The following is a 22,764-nucleotide window of genomic DNA, read 5'->3' as shown; positions in this document are numbered from 1 at the left end:
CGCAAAAAAAAAAAGATGGGGTCCGGTTAGGTTTACACATAGACGGGTGCGCTTTCTCGTGCATAGAGGCATAGTCCACGTTCTCTCGTACATAAGCGCGCATACATCTGCGTCAATACCCTCGTGTGTTGCCTTGCGAGTGCGTTTTTGGATGTCCAGAGCACACAACTCACATACTCTTCATTTCTTTCTCGGCTCGCATATCAGCAAAAAGCGTTTTGAGTTCTCTCGTGTTTTCATCATGTTTCACTTTCTCATCATTGGATGCGGGACAGGACGGGGCGGGGCAGGGAGGGGAGGGGAGGGGAGAATGGTGTGCTGAGTATGTTGTAACACACCCACGTCACGTAGGCGTACGCACACACACAGGAAAACAGATGCGGCTACATCTACGTGATTACCGAAGGGCGGTTGGTTGACCAGCGGCGCTAGCAGCCGCGTTCGCTTACGCACCCGCCGATGCAGAGATGCCCGCCGTAGTTATGGACAAACGATCACGCCGCATGTGCAGGAGAAAAGAGAGGGGGAAGGATGAATTGTATGGCGGGGGAGGAGGGGGAGGGAGGGGAGAGAGGCTGCAAGTACCCCCGCCTCCTTCCATCCACATCCGTCATAACCGCAATCACAGCGGATGCATCGCAAACATGAGCGCATGTGCTACCCTTTCCCTGCTCTTCAACGCCCGCATGTCCATATGAAATACGAGCCCAGGGTGCAGCCACTACGCGTCACAGCCCTCTTTCCTCCTCCCACCCACCCACCCACCTCCCTGTTCAACTAAGTTGTGAGTGATGTGTCCACCCATTGGGTGGTGAAGAAAGTGCTGAAGACCCTGGAAGCCATGTACGTATTGTATTCCATCACATGCGGCTCGTCTTGCGCCCAACACTCTTTGAAGTGAAGCAGCAGCGCGTGGTGCAGGGCGAACATGCCTGCCTCGGCACTACAAGAGTCCTTGCAGGAGTCCCAAAGCGCTGCTGTGCTCACGGCACCTGTGCTGCTGAGCGTCACACTCCTCTGTGCAGCCATGGAACGACGGCTGAGAATCTTGGCGGTTGCATCAGCAGCACCTCCGAGCCGAAGAGTGTCGTAGAGCATCTCCAAATGTGCCACATGCAGTGGGTAGTCCTCCTCGAGCATCAGTCGAGTGGTTAGCTGGATGCTGACGACGGCAAGTAAGTACCAGCTGTGTCTGCCCTCGCGCTGAACACGCTCGTTGTAGGCGATCATCTCGCGAAAGGCACTGTTGTGCGTCTGCGCAAAGTGCACGAGCTGACGGAGTGCCAACACGCCACCACCGCGGAGGTCCGTCACGGGATCTGCGCCCTGAAATCCTAGACTGCTCCACTGAGGCCCAAAACGATTGTACATCGTCGCCGATTTGCCCGTCGCCATCCAAAGCTGCTGCAACAGATTCACATGTGCGCGATTGTCCTTGTCAAAGGGAGTAGCCCGCTCTACGTCCAGTGCACGCAGCGACACGTCCGAGGCGACCATCTGTGCAAATAAGTTGTACTCCACTTGAAGAGCAGGCGTGGCGGAGGGTCGCTGTTGCTGTTGGGCCTCGACCAACTGACGCCGCACGGCCGGCAAATAGCTCTCTTGGATGTAATGCAACACAGAGGCAGGAATTCGCCAACAGTGCGCATTTGACGGAGGCAGCCTTTCACTTGCGGTGGCCTTTGCAGCCCCACGAACACCGAGACGAGCGGCTGGCAGCACCCGAGATAATGGAGGGCCACGCAAGAAGGCCACAAGCTCCCCGCACGTCGTGCATCGCCCACTACGTATCGCCTCAAGCGCCTCGACCACTGCCTGCCGTGGCTCCTGGATGCCGCTCTCTGAGCGAAAAGCACGTCGATATCCTTTGCCACCACTCCCGCTGCCAGCTGAAATCGTGGCGAGAACTACGCCGGCGCCGAGTACCGCAGTCGCTGTCACCAGTGCGGCAATGATTTTGGGCGTGCGGGACGGGGAGGTGGTCAAGGTGGGGGAGGCTAACGCGGACGATGATGGTGCAGCCATCTTCTTGGGGGGTGGGGTGGGGGGCAAAATGCCCCGTGTGTGTGTGTGTGTGTGTGTGTGTGTTTGGGGGGGTAGCGCACGTAAGGTATGGATGTGTTGAAGTCAAAAACGAAGGGAAAGAAAATAAGAGCTCTAGAATCCCCTCTCTGCGTGAGAATGTGTGTAGGTGTGAACTAACAATGTGAAGTTGCGCTATTCAGGCGACAGGAAGAGAGAGAGAGGGGGGGGTTGGCTGACAGAGACAAGAGAGATGGAACAGACGAATTGGGTAGACACACACTGACACGGAGAAAGAAAGAAGCAGACATATGTGCAGGCCCAACAACACATATGGAACGCGTCGGTGCATCAGTGTCTACGTAAAGCAGTCCGCGTAAGCCCCTCCGTACTTCCTCCCATCTTGTCGGCTGTTTGGACGTTGAGGGGGGGGGGGAGAATCGGCTAGAGACAAGTCACATAGGAAGATTGAGGGATGGGGGCACCAAACACTGACCGCCTATATTCAACCACACACAGAGCAAAGAGAAAGGCGCGCATCGACATCTGCGCAGAGATCTGTTCCAGTGACACTATTGTGCTACGCAGACGTACGAATCCAACCCCTAATACCCTCTCTGCCTCCTCCCCCACCCCCCACCCCCGTCCTTTCTTCCCGTCCACTATACGGGCCTGGCGCGCAATACGAAGCTTTAGTACCACACGCGTTACAGCGCTGCAGTTTCATTTGCCTGAATGCTGTATCTGTCTCCAAACCCACTTCACGCCGCCTCCAAGGTCACTCCCCCCCCCCAAAAAAAAAAAAACAGCCGGTGTCATTATGCAGCTCGCCACGCACTGCATCCCTCGGGGATGGCTCGGGCTTACCCAGCAGTAGGCGGGTTAGAAGCGGTTGAGGTACGCCTCAGTCACGGCGACACTGCAGCTACCACATGCGAAGTACAGACGTACTCCCTGTCGCAGGCCGCCCCGACGCAACGCCATTCAGTACTTGGCAACGGATATCGCTAGCGATGCATCGCTCTGAGCTCCTCACACCCTCCGCGCTTCACCCTTCTCACCAAAAGTGCTCAAAGATTTGCCAAGTGGATGAGGACGCTGCTGGGCCTCCTCTTAGAAAGCGGACACTGCCCCTCAACGCACCACGCTGCGGTATCTCCCGTCACCAGGGAATCGGATGGGACATCGAATTGAGAAGCTAAACAAAAGACTGGGAGGTGTGGGATGAGTTAGTGAGCGAGGCGAGCAGCAAAATGCACGCACGCAGCAACCAATACGTTAGAAGTGGAAGCGCACTACCCATGCCGGTGCTGCATTCATCCAGGTGGTCTCCAGCACGGTCGTCCAAACGTCACCCTCGAGTATATCATGTGATCTGCATGACCCCGGCGTGGACTCTGACGCCGGTGTGGTACGTGTCCTGAACGGCACCGGGCTGCCGTCGGCGCGGCATCCGGTGGAGAGCAGCGACGTGGTATCTTCAGCCGAGACTGGCTTGTGTTGGGTGTCGTACACACGGCAGGCGTAGCGGAAGAGCGGAAACGTCGGCTGCAAAACGTCCATCGGGCGCAGGAGCAGCACACACGTCACGCTCCTCCAATGCCGGTAGGAACCAACGCCGGCGCCGGTCTCGACGTCAACGGCCGGGTCTGCTGCTGGTGGCATGCAGGGCCGCACCTCGAAGCGGGTATCAATGGCGGCATCACCATTGTCCTTGGTAAGCGGTGGGGGAAGCAAAGCGCAGTTGACCATCGACACTGCGGCCTCTGCACCCTCGCACTGATCGATGAAGGGGTGTGGGAGGCGAGGGTGGTGTACTAGATGGTTCGACTCCTCTTCGCTGAGCTGCTGGCTTACCACAGGATCGTCTCCGACGGAGGATGACGCCGTCACCCGCGTGTGGGGAGAGCGGCACAGCAACATGTCCTCCAGTCGCTGACACAGTCGCCGCACCTGCGTTTCATCAAAGCCCAGCCCGCAGCAGAAGACTACCAGGTGTGGGTCTTCCCTCTCGGTAAGCGGTGGCGCCCCCTCAATACGGCACAGGTGGTAGTGATTCGGCCTCACCGCAGGGCGGTGGTGAGCGTTGCAGCCACTGCTGACGTTTGAGGAGCGGGAGGCCAAACTCATGCTGGCCGCCGCCCGGGCCCCTCTCCGTCCGCGCGCGTCAGTGCCGGCGCTGTGTGCGGTGAAAGACCCGCGCAGCAGCAGAGGCTTGTCGTGGTGTCCGATATTGGGGAACCGACACAGCGTCGCGTTCGAGAGCACGCCGGGAGCCAGGGCATCGCCTTCGTAGAGAAGCACACGCGCAGACGGCTGCGGTACCCGAAGCCGTGATGCTGCGGCGGTCGATACCCCCGTTAACGTTGGCGACCCGATCGTCGATGTAGCGCCGACATGATGGGAGGCGCTGCTCAACTGCGGCGATGCGGAAGCGATGTAAGACGCACAAACTGGGGTGAATGCGACCGCCTCAGAGAGGCGGGAGTCCAGCTGGGCGACAGGGCCGCACACACCCTCTCTGGTGGGAGGTGCCCGCAAAATTTGCCTCAGGTCCAGGTAATGGGGCGCCAGCGCCTTGCGGGCGATGCGCATACGAGACGGCACAACCTCAATGCCGACACCGAGCCACCCACGCCAGACCGTCGCGGGGCACATGATCCCCAACGGTGCGTAGGCCGCTTCAAGCAGATTGCCGTGGGGTTTAGCTTTGGTGCTCGTACTCGCTGTCGAGGTGCTCCTCGAAGCGTGCGGGGTGGAGTGTACCGCAACGGAGGAGGTGAGATACGGCGGTGTTGCATCGGCAGATGTGGCTCCACCGTCCGTGGCACGCAGACATGATGAATCATGCTCACGACGGCACGCCGCTGCTGCCAGCCGACTCCACTCGAAAAGCAGGCGTCCACTGCCGCTGCCCACGTCCACAGCAACTATGACGGCGCCTTGAGAGACTTGGTTGCGACAATGGCCACCAGAGTCGCACGGGTGCAACGACCGAAGTCCCACGTTACTTGGCGCCCGCACTGTGGAACAAGATGCAGGCGCTGTAGTGCAACCAAGTGTCTCAGTGACGCTGGTCGAAGGGTGGGCGGAGAAGCTGTCCTCGCCATCCCCACGATCGCGCGAGCGCGAGCACCTGTTTTCCTCCCGCATCACGCAACTCGACGCCATGCAGACCGCCTGCAGCTGTCGTATTCCGACGGAGGTGAGTTCACCGTACAGTAGGTGACGCTCACCCGCGTTGTTGACGGCAGGAGAAAGTGGCAGCGGAAGAGGCCGGGAATGTGTTGACGCTGTACCCAGTTCGACTTCGTTGCCAGCACCTTGAAAGCGGGAAGCCCTGGATCCTAGAAGCGCTCCGGAGAGTGCTGGCTCGAGGTCAATATCTGCGCACGCCTCCACCACGGCGGCAGCATCCCCCTCCTGGAGTATGAAGGCATCATCCAACTCCTGAAAAACACAGTCTGCCTCTGCTTGGATGTTGTCGATCTGCCGACGGCGCGATGACATCGTGCACATCGGCCTTCTCAGCTGCAAGGCGTCCAGAAACGCCCCAAAAGTCTCCGCGTGGGATAAAGCGGCACTTCCAGCAGAAGTCGAGGCGTGACCATCTCGGAGGGATGCAGACATGTCCGCCAGTGACACTGAAACCGACGACGGCGTCCCACTTTGAGTCATGCTGCATTTCTGGTTCAGGCTAGCTGCCGTCAGCGATGTTTTGTTTCGATGTGATACCGGAGAGACATCGACTACGCCACTAGTGCCAAGAGCAGCGGAAGGTCGAAGGGGAGGGGGTGGAAGAGCCGCCGCTGATACGGATGCAGATGCGCAACGTATGGCGCCATCAAGGGAGCTAGGAACGTTTCTATCAGATGCACCCCCCGACACAGGCAGCTGCGCATCCGTCACCTGTGCAGCGGCGGCAGCGGTGCGGGGCACAGAGCTCGTCTCAGTGCTACAATGGCACTGAGATTTATCGTCCCATCTCTTTGCTGGGCGAGCCGGGTGGTCTGCGGCGGCCAGGGCAGAAGCAGCAACCTCGGTCGATGCCTGGACAAGTGACACGCATGCACCCTCGTACTCGCGTAATTTCATGCTGTAGATGATCTCGCTCATGCTGATCACATACCCAAACCACGCCTCCATGGGGGCGGCCACGCGTGAGTCGGTCTGCCCTTCGCTATGAATGTTTGTACGAGTGCGCCCGTAGGAGGAATAAGTCGCCTGAGGGGGGAGGGAGGGGGGCAAGCGACACTGATACAACAAAATGAGACGGCAAATGTTTGACGGCAGAACGGTTCGATAAACCAAAGTGCAAACATATTAGTCACCACCAAGGGGGGGGGGAAGATTGGTGGGGGGAGAGAAAGGGGGAGACACACACACAGGCATAAAATGAGGAGAGAGGGACGACATGAGAAGGAGAAACGATTGGGAACACGGAGTAATAAAATCTGCGCACGTACGCCAGGGCGTAACATAGCGACCCTCAGAGAAAGAGAGAGAGCAAGACAAGCACGCACACACACACACACACACGCCCAGGCGCGCTCAAAGAGCAGGTGGCCAAGTATCTGCCGCTCAACAACAACAAGCCCCGCGGGGAAAAGAAACGGAGGAGGGGGGCAGCGACAGCGGCAGAGTCTACAATTGCCGCCTTTTTTTTCCAATGGTGGCGATGACAAATAGCAGGTGGACAAAGAGCTCAAGGGAAAAGAGGCAACACACGCACACGTAGAGATTGAAGAACTCGACACATAAGCCTCTCTCCAGTGGAAGCGAAGGAGAGGGAAAAACGGTGAGCAAAACAGAGCGCGCCAACATATAATATATATATGTATATATACATATATATATATGTATGTATGTGTGTGTATATGTATTTATGTGTATATATATCTGTACACGCCTCTATAGGGGGAAACAAGAGACTAATAGAGATCGAAAAAAAAAGAGTCAGCCTCAGCACACACACACACACACACACAGAGGGAGGGGGGAAAGGAGGTGCAATGAAAACATAAGGACGGAAACATCGTCAAGAAGAAAGACAAAGCGGTTCCAATAAGAGGCGCACGAGATTGGGGGGGATGAGGGAGGAAGTACGCGTTTTTTGTTTTTTGGGGGGGATCTAAAGGGTCTCCCCCTTCCCCGTAGTGTGTTCTACGAAGCAGACAAAATATTCTGAAGCGCACGAGAAGCAACTTGAACTTTAAGAGTGAAACGCCGAGGGCGTGGCGAGACATGAGTGCATGGGTATGCGTAGATGCGCGGGCAGCATCATCAGAACCAGCCGGGGCGTCGTTGTGCAAGAAAAAAAAGTGAATAGTCGAGTGAAAAGATAGAAAGTACGAGCAGGCAAGAAAAATTCAGGTGGAGTCAGAAAGCAATCACGTAGATGCAGAAAAGCGGATGGGAGCTGAGACCCTTTCATAGGGGAGGGCGGAGACTCAACGCTATCCGCGCGCACCTCCACCACCCCCCTCTCTCGACAGCCCTCCATTCGTTTTGGTAAAGAAAAAAGAAATGATGGCGTCTCTGACATCAATGAAAAGTGCGTTCATCCCCATCGACGTGTGTCATGCACCTACGCAACTATCGATGAAAGACAAGTCCTTCGTCAAGCCACTACTCTACACACGACACTCTCTTCAAGCGCATGCTGCGTATTTCCTTGCTCATGGGTGTATTGGGCTCTGCTTGCCTGTCTCGCTGCCCCTCCCCCTCCCCCCTCTCCCCTCTCCCCAGCACCTTGGCGTCACCCTGCACACAAAAGCAGACGTTTGCCGCACGTAGGCAGAAGAGTAAACAATGATGAGAACGACGATATGAACACCACGAGGGAAAAAAGAGAAGGTGAGGGGAAGGCGGGTGGGGAGGGAGGGAAGGGGGGGGGGGGGGGCTTAAGCATTGGGTACGCAAGAAATAAAAGCTGGCAATGATATAAAAGCGAACAAGACGGAATCGAAAAGATTTCAAGTAGGCAGAGGGGAGCGGGCAGGAGGCTGCCACAGAGGAGGACAAACAGAGGAGGTCAACAACTCCTCTGTCCTCCAGAGGTTTTGCTGCCTCCTGTGCCCCCAACCCCTTCCTTCTTTTGGTATTCACTGGTTCTTTGCTCTTTTTCAGGATCCGTACGGCTCTCTTGTCCCTCTAACCACACCTGTCCTTTCTGCTACAGACTGTGCGCTGCCTGGCGTGATCGTCAAAAGAGTTTCCCACCTTCACAAATTCAACGTATGTGACTGTCGACACCGCTCCCAGAAGCGACGGCAGCGCTCTGTGGTGCCGTTCAGAGCACGCGGTGGTCGAGCACGATCTCTGTGGCGTTGGCGCTGCCGCGCCCCCCGGCCCGCATGATGTGGCGAGAGAGCAGCAGCAGCAGTGTGACTGTGAGTGGGTATGTTCGCTACATTAGAAGAGAACGATAACCCAGCAAATGGCAAAGAGAGGTCCTGTGGCTCTCGGGGATAACTGCCGCGGTAGCACGGCAGCGGCTGCACATATGCAGCGTTCGAAGCCGGCATCCCACTGTCCCTGTCCTGGCGAGCACCACTGGTTTCCAGTGGACCTCTGAGAGAGTAGTGCGGCAAGCACGGAGGTGGCGCTCCATCAGAGAAGAAGCGGTAACCGTCTGTGCCTCTGCCGATGCCCCCTGTTTCACCCTCACCCTGGTCAACGACCATCCACGGGAACGCAGATGCTGTCGATAATTCACGAGGCACAGAGTGTAAACTGGTGAGACCAGAAAAAGGCGGAGCGCTAGCGCTGCTGCCTTCTCGGGTCGGAGACGTAGCACGAAGGCACACCTGCTGCTGCCAGCCAAATTCGCCTGCGACATGATGACCACTGTGCTCGGCGGAGGGGAGCAACCACCTCGGTCCGAGCAGGGTTTCACAGCTAAAACGAGGGTGAGTGTCGCTCAGGTCACGAGCCATATCCCCGCCAGGCGCCATTACTCGATCAGCTGGTAGGTGAAAAGCGCTAGCGTAACTGCCGGAGTCGGGGCCAAGCTGAATCCCGGTGGTGAAAAAAGGGCGCTCGTCCCCAGGTATCCAGAGAGGAGCCCCACTGTCTCCCCCTGGCGTGGCTTCGAACGCTGATGCGGGTTCTACAACCCCCCAATCAACCCCACGCAACGACGCCACCCCATGTCCGAAGTAGTCATCTGTCTTGACGCGGCATACGCCCCCTCCTGGGACACTAATGTGCCCATCCACGAGATGTTGCTTCGCCTGATCCTGCCGTGGGTGGTACCAACTCAGCGACTGGTCCTCAAAGACAGACATCGCCTCCTGCTCGGGGCCGCGCATCGTCGCAGGGATGCGCTGTATATGCCATGGCAACACCTCATCGACAGAGTTGCAAGTGCCCACAAGCTCCTCGGTGCGGCCAGGAGAATCGTCCACGGTGTACAAGGGACGCTCCAGGGCGCCCCCTGAGAGACCTACTCCCCACATTGTTGCGGGATCGTTACCACGGTTGTCGCGGCTGAGGGGATCGGCCGCCACTTCCACCGCCACGACGCCGGGTAGACAATCATCATCTTGCGTGAAGCAAGCCTGCACCCCTCGTCCACCTGCACGCTCACGGAGAACGCGGCGATGCTCCTCTGCATGGGCTGATAACGATGACAGCACTTCCGGATTCGAAGTACCATTGGATAAAGAAACTAGCGAAGTTGATGGTGTTTCGGACACAGGCACGTCCTTTAGCCTCTGCAGCGGCAGCTGTACCGCTACACAGTCAACCGATCTCTCCGCAACGCGGAGTCGAGAGTGGGGGCGGAGGTTCGGGGGATCGTTGACGATCGAGCAGCGCGACCTCTCCCCTCTTGCCTGCCTCTCCATGAACTGCTGCCGCCGACGCTGTTGCTGGACCTCTGCGTAGGTGTCGGCCATTCCCTCCTCGATGCTCCCCATTCGCGCACAAGTGCTACGTAAGCGGCTATCCGCCAACTCGCCAAGCCGCTGCCTCTTGTACCCTCGCCGCCGCCGCCGCCACTCTTGCCGCATCGACGAGGAGCATCTTTGTGTGCGACCGGGTGCTCTCGCTTGCGCTGTGTTTTCTTCTAGCGCCTGGACCAGTCTTTCAGCCTGGGCAGTCAAGGATGCGTACGAAGACGATGGCAAGGGAGACGATGGCAACGCCTGGTGCTGAGACGTTGACCCCCTCGAGAGCGGGGGCGAGGGAGGGAGAGAAGGTTGATGCCGTGCCAGTGACACTTTGAAAGGGGGCGAAGATGATGCACCGGCGCGATGCTCCGGTGATGATGACGACGACGATGACGACGACGTCGGCCGTGTTGGACTGCAGTCGCGTGGCAAACAAGGCGCAGGACACAGAGAGGGAGAAGTAGCGACTGCCGCACCTTTGAGGGTGCTGCTAGACCCACTCCTCGCCACTACGGCAACTTCACTTGCAGTGGCGTGGAGTGCAGGAGAGATGTCTTCCGTCGTTGTCACCGCACAGGCAGTCGTCTGAGCCGCTCCGTCGACCACTGTGTCAGGGACAATAGTCGCAGTCACCAGGGCGACATCGGTGACCGCACCGCTTGGTACTGCTGGTGTTAGTGGTGTCATTGCCGGTGATCTGGAGGTCGGTTCAATGGCCGAATGCCCTGACCTTTGTGAAGGGCAGTCGGTGGCAGCATTGGATCCAGCAGCGGCAGCGGACAACGTGGCTGCGTCGCGTGGAAGAGGGTGAAGCGGATGACGATGCGAAAGAAGAAGGCGCGTAGGACCACCGGCGTAGCTGTGCTGGCGAGACGCGCGGTCCGCACGCGCCTTAGTGCCAGCGGTCCAGCGGAACATCGAGCACTGGGAAACCGGACCTGTGCGGCAAGATTTTTCTGAGTGAAAATATCTCCAACCATCCGGCGTCAATCAATCTGGGTGTCAGAGAAAATACGGATCTGAGTGTCCAAGCGAAGAAAAAGCGACGAGGAGTCAGCAGAGGCAACTTCTATGAAAATATGTTGGCCTCTCAAACCAGCGGTGAAGAATGACGCCTATGATGAGAAGGATCGAAAAGGAGCAACGATTCACTGAGTCGGGGTGAAGCCACACGTTGATGCCTCCCCACTCCCCCTCAGAAAAGAAGAAAAAACAGAAAGCGTAGCGGTCGCCACCGTGGCTCACTGTCATGCAATGCGCATGTACACGTCGTCTTGCAGACCCCAAAAGAAAATATGATCCAGGAGGAAACACAAGGTCAAATATACGATGACATGCGAAGGACGGTGGGTACAATGTAGGCAAATGGAGAATGGACGGGGGGGCAACGGTGCGCGCACCGGCTTCGAGGGAATACAATGAAAGAAATCCCTAAAGACTCGGTCTGGCACTGCGGCCTTCTCGCACTCTGCGTTGTATCCCCCCCCCCCTCCTGGTGCTCATGTGTGTAGACGTGAGTATGCGGGTGTGTAGGACTCCAGCTTCACATGAATTGTCCATTGTCTCCTCGAACACTTTGCTAATCATCACACCGTGCCTTCGGAAAGCAGGAATCACCAGCACGACTACCTGTCCATTTTTCTTCGGTGGTGGGTTGTGCTGTCGCTTTCGTGGCTGACGCTCAACAGTCAAAGGGAGTAAAAACTACGGGGGCCGCAGAAACGACGTAGACGCACAAAAAAAAAAGAGTGAGTCTCGAGAATGTGGGAGAGAAAAAGGCAACCACTCACGCAGCACTGTGGAGACATGGACACACACACAATACACAATAGACCCGCACGCACACATAAACCACACGGGGACTGTGCGTGTGCGTGCGGGGGAGGGAGGGGGGGATGGAAAAAAAACAGCTTCAACGGCGCACACGCACACGCCACTGCGGGGCACAGATAGGGGGGGTGGGGGGGCAGAAGGAGATAAAACAACCAAGCAAAACGATGGGAAAGGGAGGAGGGGAGATCATCCAATGCAGTTGCAAGCGCCGTGTACGCAAGGGATATTGCCATGGGTACGTATACCTGGGTTGGTGTGGTTAGGGGCGTACATAAATGCCTGAAAATGCCATTCGCAGAGGGGGGAGGGGGGGGGGGGCAGCGACCGCAGCGTTACCAAGGAGGGGGCAACGTGTGTGTGTGTGTGTGTGTGTGGTCAGAAGAGAAGACACAAATTATTTCGATCTCGGCCGCGTGCGACACTCTCTTCAGAAAAGGAAAGAGGGGGATGAGTGGGCCAGAGGCCGTATGAGTGGCGCAGAAAGAACGAGAGCACTACACACGGACCCATCACACGCCTCTGGGCACCTTCCTTTGCGTAACTTGCATTCGTCCTATGTGGCACAGTAGGTCATGGCAAGTGCTGCCAGAGAAGTGTCGTACTGTGCCCATTGATAGTAATCCAAAAGCCCTGCAATCACACGAGCAAACGGATCGCACAGCGCACTGTTTGTTCCCCCGGCCACGATGGCACATCCACCGCGCGGCTGTTTTACGGTGCCTTTGTCTCCGCCACCCAGTCGCTTCTCCTCTGCACTGTTGATGCCGTTTTCGCCCGCTATCCCTGCAGAGCCCCCACCATTATTGGCCCCCACCGCGCCGCTACCACAGCCTTCCTCTACAGCTGCGTCGAGGTTGGCTATCTCGCGCATGGTGCGATACTGCCGGGCCGCCTCCATCATCAGCTCTACGCCCTTTGCAAGGTAAGACAACAGCGAGTCAGGGTAACGAGCCGCAGCACTTTGGCCTGAATTTCCATTCCCGATTCCAGGAGCGAACGCGAGGTCTGATTCGTTGCCCGACGACTGCTGGTGGTGCCGCGGTGCAGCCGCAATCGTCACCACCGTCGCAGGCAAAGCATTGGTGCAAGGAGCGAAGGAGGGGGTGTCAGGCGCGCGGGCAGTCCCACTAGTGGCCACGTCTGAGCCCTCGGCGTCTCCCTTTCCATCGGATAGCGTCGATGGCTGAGTTGTTGGGGCCGCGGAAGTTGGCGATCTGCGCTCCCACTCGTTGTAGGCGTCCCAGCACATCAGCTGCAACGCCGTCACTAGAAGGAAGAGGGGCGCGTGAAAGGCGCAGAGGCCGGCGTGGTAGCCGCTGTTGCCCCTGGTGCCTCCGCCTAGGCCCCCAGCACCCCCGAGTCCGTTAGAGAGCCCCATGCCAATACCACCACGGGCGGCACCAGGCCCTGCTACATCAGCGCCGCTCAGCACACTTTCGTTTCCGCCACCAGGGTGATTCAGGTCTATGAGCGATGGGTCGTATAAAGGCTTGTACCACACCTCGGAGCGGCATCGGTTTGGGATCAAGCCGACAAGAGGAATGCGCACACACATGGCCGCCGTTCCTGCTGCGGGGCCAGCTGCTGCGCTCGCGGTGCCTGTCGTGGCGTACGGAGGAGCGACGGTGGAGGCACCGACAGCGCCAGCAGCAGTGCTACCCGCGTCCACGTCGCGGAGGCGCGGACGTGAGTCGCCGTTGGTGCTAAAGGCCAAACTCTCGGTGGTGTGGTTTGATGTGCAGCCCGTTTGCCCCTCCTCCCAGAAATTGCGACCGCGGCTGGTGGACACACACGAGAGCGAGGCATTGTCCGGATCTTCGTCCTCGCCGGCGACGGATAGATCCGGGATGATGTGCGTCATCGGAGGCGTCGAGGCCCAGCGCGCGATGTGATAGTGCCGCTGCAGGCCCCATATGTCAAAGGAGAGCGCAGCACGGTCGCCACGAAAGACAGGGCTGTCCCAGGAGCTGTTCATCGCGGCGCCTTCGCTTTTGTGAGAGAAAGGAAGAAACAAGTGCCGCGGTGCTCGCAAGAGGTAGTAGGCGAGGAAGGTGCCGCAGCTGTGCTTTGAGGAATGGCCGCCGCAGAACACCGGCTGCCACATGAGTGCCACCCACGACTGGTGATCCACATCCGCCGTGGTGGCGGTCAGCAGCTCCGCGTAGCTTTCATCGCACCTCGCCAGCTCCGCAATCTGTTCCATTATGACACTCCGGTTGTTAGGCCGGTCAGTGGCGCTCCAGGTGAGTACGCCGTCCTCCTCCGCATAAGAGCCGCTTGCATGGTTGCTGCCGCCTGAACACGCCGCGCCCTCCACGCCAGCCGTCGCAGGCTCCTCCTCCACTGAGCCACCAGTGCTCGCACGGGCCGCAGCCTCCTCCTCGCGACGCCGCTGACGGCGCACCTCGCGCAACGCAGCGAGCCGCTTGTACGCCGGCGAGGCTGGGTGGAAGCGAATGCGAAAGCCGCTCAGGAGTGGTGTATACACCAGCTCGCCCTCAGCAGGTCGCATCGGAGCCGGGTAAATCGGCTCTGCGAGGTTCACCATGCAACCGAACGGGTGATCGAAGCTCTGCCAGATAGACTTGAGGGTCATGATTGGCTCCGAGTAGGAGGGGCCGGTGAAATCCCAGTAGCGCGTCCGATCCGCATGCGCCGGACGCGGTGCGAGGCCTCCCTGGCTTCGACACCCGCCGTTCATACTGCTGGAGACTTCCCCGCTCATGGTCTGTGCATCTTCGCTCGCAATGACAGGCACTGTGCCACCGCGGCTGCTACGACCTCCCTGCGCGGAGCCGTGCTGACTGCCGCCGCCGCCAGGTGGTGAAGAGAAGTCTCTGCTTCCACGGGGGAAGAGAAGCTGGCACTGATCCTCATTGCAAGGGAACTCGAGATCGCTTGCCACCGGCACCATCGGAGACAAGGCGTCTACAAGGCATGCAATGTTGCCAAAGGACGCCGCGCAGAATCGCATGGAGGCATTGTACTCCTCCAGCAGTAACTCCTGTCCGACGTGATGCTCGTAGATGTACAGCGGCCGCGACGCCGGCATCGGGTGGTGGCCGCCCGCTTGCACGTCAAGTTGGCTGCCGCCGTTGTGGTAGCCATTCGAGTGCCCGGGGTGGGTGTAGTGGTGAGACGCGGGAGAAGTGACATGATGGCCGCTGCCACTGATGTTGTTCGTACTGCTTGATGGTCCATGTATGCTGACCGGCTGACTGCCGCCAGGTGGGCTGGTCGCGCCACGACTCGGGACGCCACTGTGCGCAGCCCGCTGCTGCTGGTGCTGCGGCGGTGGCGCGGTTAGCGACTGTGTCGCAGACCCCAGCCCAGCTACAGGACCGATCGAGAACGGAGCGGTGCTTTGGCTGGGTGTACTCAGAAATGTGGCACCGTACACAGCGGTGCCAGGTGAGGTCGCGGTCGAAGCGCCGCCGGGGCCGACACGACCACCGCTGGTGCCGCCTCCAGCACCTGCGCTCTGCTGCGGCTGCGACTGTTGTCGCTGCGAGAGGTTCAAGTTGTTGCAACCCCCACTGCGGTTTCCTTGGTGACTGTCCAAGAGGAACTCCTCAGCGTACCCCGGTGGTCGTTCCATCACGGCGCCAGAACGACCACCATCTAGATCGGGTGAGAGGTAACTGCGGTCGTGGATGGAGTTGGAAACTATGGGAGGTCGCTGATACTGCTGCATGGTCACGGCTGTGCCATTACCCTCACGCGACCCGCCGCCCACTCCCTGGACATGGGGCCTGCTACCTTCACCCCCGCTGGGAAGCCGTGGAGGCAGCACTGCACCTGTGCCGCTTTCCGGCGGCTGCACGCCGCTCTTTTCGACGCCGGTGCCGCTCAGAAAAGGGGACGTGGTACGGCAGACCTCCAAGGAAGCCGGCTGCAAGTAAGGAGAGGTGCTATGGTACCCCGGATGGTGATGCGAAATCGCTGCGGAGGGCGATGACACGCTGGAGACGGAAGCCGATCGATGCGTGTGATGGTTGTGGGGGCGAGGAAAGGCAGGCAGGTACTGTGGTCGGCCACCAACTGACCGTAGAGAACTGTCTAGATGGGCGGTGCCAGAACGGAGCGGGGAAGCTGCCGCATCGGTCGGCTCATTCTCAGGCGCCGGTGCAACGGTGATAAGACGCGTTGCGCCGGACTGCATCGTATCCAGACCGCGGAGGTCCTCAAAGCCGGCCCCCAGATCCTCCTCTTTGCTCCCCTCGCCTACAGCCTCGGCCACCCCGGCTCCGCGGTTGTCGTGGGCGGACCCCTCGCCCGCCTTACTGTACCCACCCGCATTCCTCTCATTGCTGTCACCACTATCAATGGGTGACTGCAGCCGCTCTGGATTTATTTCCTCGGCCGTCCTATGCGCCCCCCCACAAGCAACCTCACGCAACAGCAGACGTTGGACAGGCGCATACATGGCCGGGAGCAGTTGCGACGAGGCCGTTGCGAGGGGTGCGGGTGGGGTATCTGCACCGACAGAAGAAACCACGATCCCGCGGCCAGTGAGTGGAGGCGCGCACATGCTTGTCTGCAGGTGTGCTGCCTGTTCTACAATGGCGCCGCAGATGTACGTGTGGAATGGTGTGCCAGTACACTGGGTGATCGGGGAGCGCCGCAGAAAGCTTTGAACACTATTACCGCTGAGACTGCTGTGTGGTAGGGGGTTCGTGAGCGCAGCACTGCGTTCGGTGCTGCTGCTGCTCTGTCGCGGTTGGCAGCGGCCTCCGTCGCTGAACACCTCGGCACTGTCACACTCTATTTGAGCCACGCTCACGGTTGGCGTAGTAGTCCGATAAACTCCCTCCTTCAAATTCGCGGCAGTGCAGTCGACGTCAGCCTCCTCGTCTACTTCCTTCTCTGGACCCGTTAGCAAAGACCCGCTGCTATCGTGAACCGCTGCAATCACACCACCCTTGGCAAGCATGTGGCGATCAGGAGCTTGCTCCAAGTCGACCTCGTCCCTCGACATACCAGCGGTCTTACTGGGAGTCTTATCCTTATCTGCCTTGTGTTTCGGCGGTTGCCGGTGACGTGGCGAGTTCATCGAAGGAGATCGTATCACCAGTGAGACTAGCGGCTCATGTGGAAGCAACGTTACGTCCAGCACTGGAGCGTCCACCTTCTGAGGTGATGTCTGCGCTGGGCACTCCGTCTCTTTAGCAGACGCAGGCGCGACGGTGTTGAGAGCAGCACTACGCTTGCCACCCACGCCAGATCCTTCATCACCCTGCATGGCCTTACGTGACGCCTTAACGTTTGCAGCTAATGGTGTGCGGGCTGTTCCACTGTTTACCATTTTAATCATATTCTTTCGAGATGGAGTCGGCGCGACACTGCCGCCAGCGTCGCTGTCAATGGGGTCGTTGCCGCTGCTGCTGCTGCTTCGGCCGTGGCCCCTGTCTCTTACTGATGTCGCGGGGGTCGTGTTGTCTGACGCCTGTGTCCAGGCGGGCCTCTCTGCTCTATTACCCTCGCCTTCTCCCTCAACAACATCCTGCCACTGACGCGCCGTCACCGGTTGCTGGGGGGCGTACGGAGAGTAGCGGCTGACGTGCATCGACGTTCCACCCGACCTCGTGTCACCTCGGTGCTGAGGCTGCGAGGGGCCGCTGTAACTGCGGTAGTGCCCCTGATGTTCCTTCTGCTGGGGGTGCTGGGGGTCATAAGCGGATGCGGATACGTCGTTCCTGATACCATTTCCCTCACCGACGCCGCCATAGCGGGGATCAGTCGCGCAGAAATTGCCTCCCCAGTTGTAATGCTGCGGCTGTGGCTGATGCAGGCCCTCGCTGCCGCGGCAGCTTTCAGTGACGGGTGGTGATGCAGTGGCAGACGATCCATGTTGCCCCTCTCCAAACACAAAGGGGGTTTGGTAGGGCATGGGTGGCTGCGGTGGCATGGCGTGGCCCGCGCCATAACCGTAACCGGTGGCAGTTCCACTGCCGCCAATCGGGTTCGCCGCAACATGGTGGTAATCACGGCATCCGTTCGCCGCGTACACGGGATACGATGGGCCGCCACCTTCCACCTCAGACCCGCCCCTTTTTTGTGGAGCGGGGCGGCTGCCTCTGTGCGGGGTCTGGGCGCCCTTGCCCGTGGCGCAATCAAAGGGCGTTCCAGCAACGCCACCGGATTCATACGTGTATGATGACACGCTCCGCGTGCGAAAAGCATTTGGCACTGATGAGGTATAGCCACTGGGGTAGCCAGTAGCGTAGTAACCCCCGCTTGCACCACCGCTGCCAACACCAGCACTACCATTGCCCGCAGGTGTTGCTCCAACGGCGGCGGTGGCACCGTACACATGCCTGCCACTACCGCCACCTTCAGAGCTGTACATGTTGATGCCTCGGTTATCTGGCAGTCCATTTGCTTCGCCGGCATAGCGCGCTGCGAAGGAGCCCTGCATGGCTTCGCGCTCAACACCATACGGACTCGCAGTGGCGCTGCAGGGCTGACCGCTTCTGTTGGTGGTAAGTTGGGCGTAGCCCTGTGATGTGGGGGGGATCGAGGGTTGGCCTTCCCCACACATGAAGGAAGAATGGTGCTGCGATTGTTGGTGCTGCTGTTGGTGCTGCTGTTGTTGCTGCGATTGGTGCTGCTGATTGTAGAGTGGGTGGGAACCCCTGATATGGATACCCTGGGCATGGAGCATACTGCTGGTAGTAGTCCTCTGCGGTGCCACCACCCTGAATGCTGCACTGCGCGCTGCCCCCCTGATTGTAGATCGTATCCCCCTCGCCTGAAGACGACGGCGGCTGGGATCCATGCTGCTGCTGTTGATGCTGTGGTAGATTGTAGTACTGCATCCTGCTGCTAGTGCTACTCACTGCGCGGGTGTGGCCACGACGCTGGTCCGCGCCGTTACTGTAGTAGTATCCAGAGTACTGGGCCTCCCCCCCGAGTGTGCTTTGAGAGGAGGATTGGACTTGAGAGGGATTTGACCTCATTTGCTGTTGACGTTGCATTTGATGCTGTTTTGGCTGGTAGTGATGCGAATAATAACTCGGAAAGGTGCGACTGCCCTGATCTGTGGAACAAATCGGTGGTCCGTAGGGCTGCTGCTGCTGTTGTTGCTGCTGCAACAGCGGCGGCGGCGAATACGAAAACTGCTGTGGTGATGGCTTTAGCCGCTGTTGCTGTTGGTATCGAGTGCCGTATTGATTCGGGTGCTGCTGTCGACTCGCTGTCGCAGAGGTTGATGGGTGACATGGAAAAAAGTATCCGGGCGCTGTTTGGCCGTCACCCGCCCCCCCACCGCTGCCGCCGCCGCCACTGCCACTGCTACCGGCCATGGGACCAAGTGTTGATCCGTAAGGCGCGCCTGTAGATGCACTGCTGCCGCCAGCGGCTCCTGGGTATTCGCCCTGACCCATGTAGTAGCCGCAGGTGTTCGAGTTACTGTATGGATTGGCTTGTTCGCCATTGTAGTAGGTATTGCTGCTGCTGTGGTAGCTGTATCCTCTCCTAGACGGCAACAACTCACTGTTGGTGTCCTCTACTCCACTGTGCGCCGTCGCTGCAGCTGTACCGCCCGCACCTGCTCCGGGTAGTGTTGGACGAGCTCCAATCGACGTCGCTGGCACTCCTTGACGCCGCGAGGAGGGATAAATACCAGTGCGCCCCGCAGCAGGTGCCTCACTGGGCATTGGCATAATGGAAGGCGTCGCTGTACCACCAGCGGTAGCGCCGCGACTCCCCAAGACTGCGCACTGCGCCTCGGCATCGGCGCCAGAGGTCGCCAGTTGCGATGACGACGGTGCTAAGTGTGGATGGTGTGTACTGCTGGAAGCTGCTGTTTCATCTAGCAACGTCTCCACTGTCCCTGAACTAGCGCTACTGTGAGTCAGTGCGCAAACGACGGAGTTGCGTTTTTTGCTGGCGCCATGGTGCATTACATGCATGCCCTCACTTGTCGCAAGACCACTACCAGAGCCGATGGTGTTGTCCGCAGACTCCATTGTCACATACGAGTTAGAAGAACAACTATCGGGAGGATCGACGCTCCGAGATGAACTAGCAGACGCAGCGACCCTCCTCTCCCTCCCCTCTCTATTGAGAGTACGAGCGCTTCACCTACGCGGAGTCGAGAGAGAGAGAAAAGAGAGATGATCCGCTTTCACCCTGGCACACGGATTCACGGACACACAGTAGAGAGGATGAGGAGCAACAAGAGCAGCTCAGGTACCCCTTGGGGGGGCACAGATGCGATGACAAGGAGAGAAGGGAGGGAAGGACGGGTGTATCTGGCAAGGAAAACGCGAAGTGTTTACGCACACAGGAAAGGCGAGGCGGCGGGGTCCACACACACACACACACAAAGTGAGTGAGCGAGTGGGCAAAAATGAAAGGTCTCACAAGAGAAGCGCCGCAGAGAACTTAGAACAACACGGAAAAAGACGTGTGCGCGGGCGAACGGTCAGGTCGGGTGAACGGGTGTGGAGGAGGAAGAGATGTGCGATGAAGCAAGCCGATTCACAATAAAGAAGACGCGACCGAGAATTTCAAAAAAAACGTACGGAAGACGCGAATTGAAGATAAAAAGGGGGAAAGGGGGGGATACACGTAGACGGAACAGCAGCAGTCACCGTTGTTGTCACCAGATGCGCTTGCCAAACAAAATAGCGTCACCGGGGTGGGTGAGTGGGAGATGAAAGAAAGAGAAACACACACAGAGATAGAGACGGGGAAAAAAGTGGACTTGCCCGATATGCACGCGTGCCGACACAGCCCGATATCAACACACAAAACAAAATCTCAGGCAAGACAAAGGCAAAAACACTATGGGAAAGGGCGCCGTGTATGTGTGTGTGTGTTGGGGGGGAGGGAGGGGGAGGGAGGGGGGATGGAGAGAGTGCGATATGCAGCTCCGTAGACAAGCGACGAAAGCCGAAGAGGTGACAAAGGGGAACACTATTTCAATGCAGGACTCCGTTAGTCCAAACACAAAAACACAAAAATGCTGAGATAGGGAAATGTAAACAGCGAGAATACGCACACACACACACACGCGCGCCTGTGGGGCGATTGTGGAAACAAAAAGAGGAAACTGCGGCGGGGGAAGAGAGGTGAAGTAAAACCACTGACGTTCGTACACACACACACACACTTTCGAGAGAGAGTGTGATTGAGTGTGTGTGTGTGGCAGATGCGTATTCGTTTGAGTTGGCTTATGTTAGAAGTGACTACACTCTTCTTCGCTGCCACCCTCCTATTACACCTGCCCTTCTTCCTATGCCCTTGTCGGCAAAGAAAACAGACACACACGCACACAAGCGTGTGCCCCAAACGTGGGGAGTTGAACGGGATGGTGTGAACGGTCACAGTGCAAATCAGAACAAACACCCCCCCCCCCCGGAAAGAACAGCAAAAAGCAAAGCAGCGAACAAAAAAAAAAAGAGGAAAATACAAAGAAGAAAGAGGTGTGCGTGTGTGTGTGTGTGTGTGTGTGAAGGGGGGGGGGAGAATGCTGCGAGGGGTGTGTAGATGCAACGGACAGGTGAACTATCGCAGAAAGCCACGCGCTACAATGATCGAGTCACCGAGCTCACAGCTACCTCCCCCTTTGGGGTTGTTGTTTTTTTTTTGTTTGCAGCGCACGCCAAAAAGAGAGAGGCTCACACAAGCGCACGCCAAAAACCAATCAACACTACGGATCCGCCTGCACACACTTGCGCGGAAATATACATATATATATATATATATGTATGCACACACCGATGTGACTAAGAAAACAGACTACCTTTTGTCGTGTGTAGAGTTGTTACAAAATATATATATATAAATATATATGTATATATATATATATGTCTGTCAGAGAGAGTCCGTGTGAGTGAGTTCGGCGCGCTTTGATGTGAGGAATGCTTTGATGGTTTCGGTGTTGCGCAGCTCACACACTGAACTGTGGTGTAATGTGATGGGAGGTTGCACTATACATGGGTGAGCGTATAGGTATAAATGTTTGGCGTGTGGTGGATGAAGGTGTATATATATATATGTGTGTGTGTGTGTGTGCGTGGGGGGGGGGAGGAGAATGCAAGAAATAAAGGGGAGGAGGGAAGGAAAGATGCATATTGGCAATCACATAGCGCACATGCAGGGGAGCACGCATGTGTGACTGCAGTGAACGTTGAGTCTTAACATAAACCTCCTCGGTGGTTCCTGGAGATGTATCCGATCATTTGGAGCCATGCATCAGAGAACCCTCCATCTCACGTCAAGACCTTTTCGTTTGGCTTGCAATCACAACTTCGAATGACGAGTCCCAAGCAGAGAGCCCACACGCACACAGCAAGAGAGACTGCGGCTGAGCATAAACCAAATCGAGACACGGGCAGTCTGAGTGCTGGCTGGGGCGGCGATCGTGTGGCAAAACAGCTAAAAGGTATCGCAAAGAGAGAGAGACCGCCCTCACGCGCGGAATCGTGCATAAAAAGGCCTCCGAGCAGAGACGGTAGCGAAGAATACAGAAGTCATAACGACGAACAATTCAGAGAGAGAAAGAAAGGAGAGTCGAGATGAACTAAAGTACGAAGCCGTTGAAAAGGTGAGGACTCAACTCTCTGGCCACTTGCGCTCCCCCCCCCCTCTCTCTCTCTCGCCCTTCACCGTCGTCCTCACGCCAGATGAAGCCAACGCTACGCTCTTGATGGGGTGCCGGTTCCGGTCGCGGGGTGCTCATCTCAGTCCCTCGCTGAGGGAGAAGAAAAAACAAAGAGGCAAAGGAGACATCGGTCATCTCGCTCAGCTTGCTTGGATGCCCACATTACCCAACGACAAGTTCGCAGACCTGGAGAGGGGGGAAGGGGGAGGGGAGGTCTTTTGTTTCCCAGTTCGGGAAAGTCTCTCGCTGTGCTTGGTAGCGTAGACAACAGCTTGAAACGACGGGGTCGCGTAACACCACGCCGTTGTCTACACGATTTGATCACGCGTGCATAAGGAAGTGAAGGCCGAGATCCGTGCTCATTACAGCGCAAGAGTATATTCTTGTGAATAAGAAACACAC

At 57.9% G+C, this 22,764-nt stretch overlaps 4 protein-coding genes across 4 annotated transcripts; all 4 read right to left on the bottom strand.

The window, feature by feature from the left end:
- Positions 1 to 777: 777 nt before the first annotated feature.
- Positions 778 to 2,025, bottom strand: JKF63_04238 (uncharacterized protein; the record flags this gene model as incomplete). Its single annotated transcript, XM_067900231.1, has 1 exon — positions 778 to 2,025. The coding sequence occupies one exon, from the start codon at positions 2,023 to 2,025 to the stop codon at positions 778 to 780; it is 1,248 nt and encodes a 415-aa protein (XP_067756415.1).
- A 1,275-nt stretch (positions 2,026 to 3,300) lies between these two features.
- JKF63_04237 (uncharacterized protein) lies at positions 3,301 to 6,168 on the bottom strand (the record flags this gene model as incomplete). The annotated part of the gene is made up of 1 exon (XM_067900230.1): positions 3,301 to 6,168. One exon carries the CDS (start codon positions 6,166 to 6,168, stop codon positions 3,301 to 3,303), a length of 2,868 nt encoding a protein of 955 aa, XP_067756414.1.
- A 2,078-nt stretch (positions 6,169 to 8,246) lies between these two features.
- Positions 8,247 to 10,835, bottom strand: JKF63_04236 (uncharacterized protein; the record flags this gene model as incomplete). The annotated part of the gene is made up of 1 exon (XM_067900229.1): positions 8,247 to 10,835. The coding sequence occupies one exon, from the start codon at positions 10,833 to 10,835 to the stop codon at positions 8,247 to 8,249; it is 2,589 nt and encodes an 862-aa protein (XP_067756413.1).
- A 1,468-nt stretch (positions 10,836 to 12,303) lies between these two features.
- Positions 12,304 to 19,720, bottom strand: JKF63_04235 (uncharacterized protein; the record flags this gene model as incomplete). The annotated part of the gene is made up of 3 exons (XM_067900228.1): positions 12,304 to 18,306; positions 18,362 to 18,841; positions 18,890 to 19,720. 3 exons carry the CDS (start codon positions 19,718 to 19,720, stop codon positions 12,304 to 12,306), a joined length of 7,314 nt encoding a protein of 2,437 aa, XP_067756412.1.
- Between the last annotated feature and the right edge of the window lie 3,044 nt (positions 19,721 to 22,764).

Source organism: Porcisia hertigi, chromosome 26 (genome assembly GCF_017918235.1).
Source record: "Porcisia hertigi strain C119 chromosome 26, whole genome shotgun sequence".
NCBI lineage: Eukaryota > Euglenozoa > Kinetoplastea > Trypanosomatida > Trypanosomatidae > Porcisia > Porcisia hertigi.
This window is presented reverse-complemented; position numbering and strand designations above follow the sequence as displayed.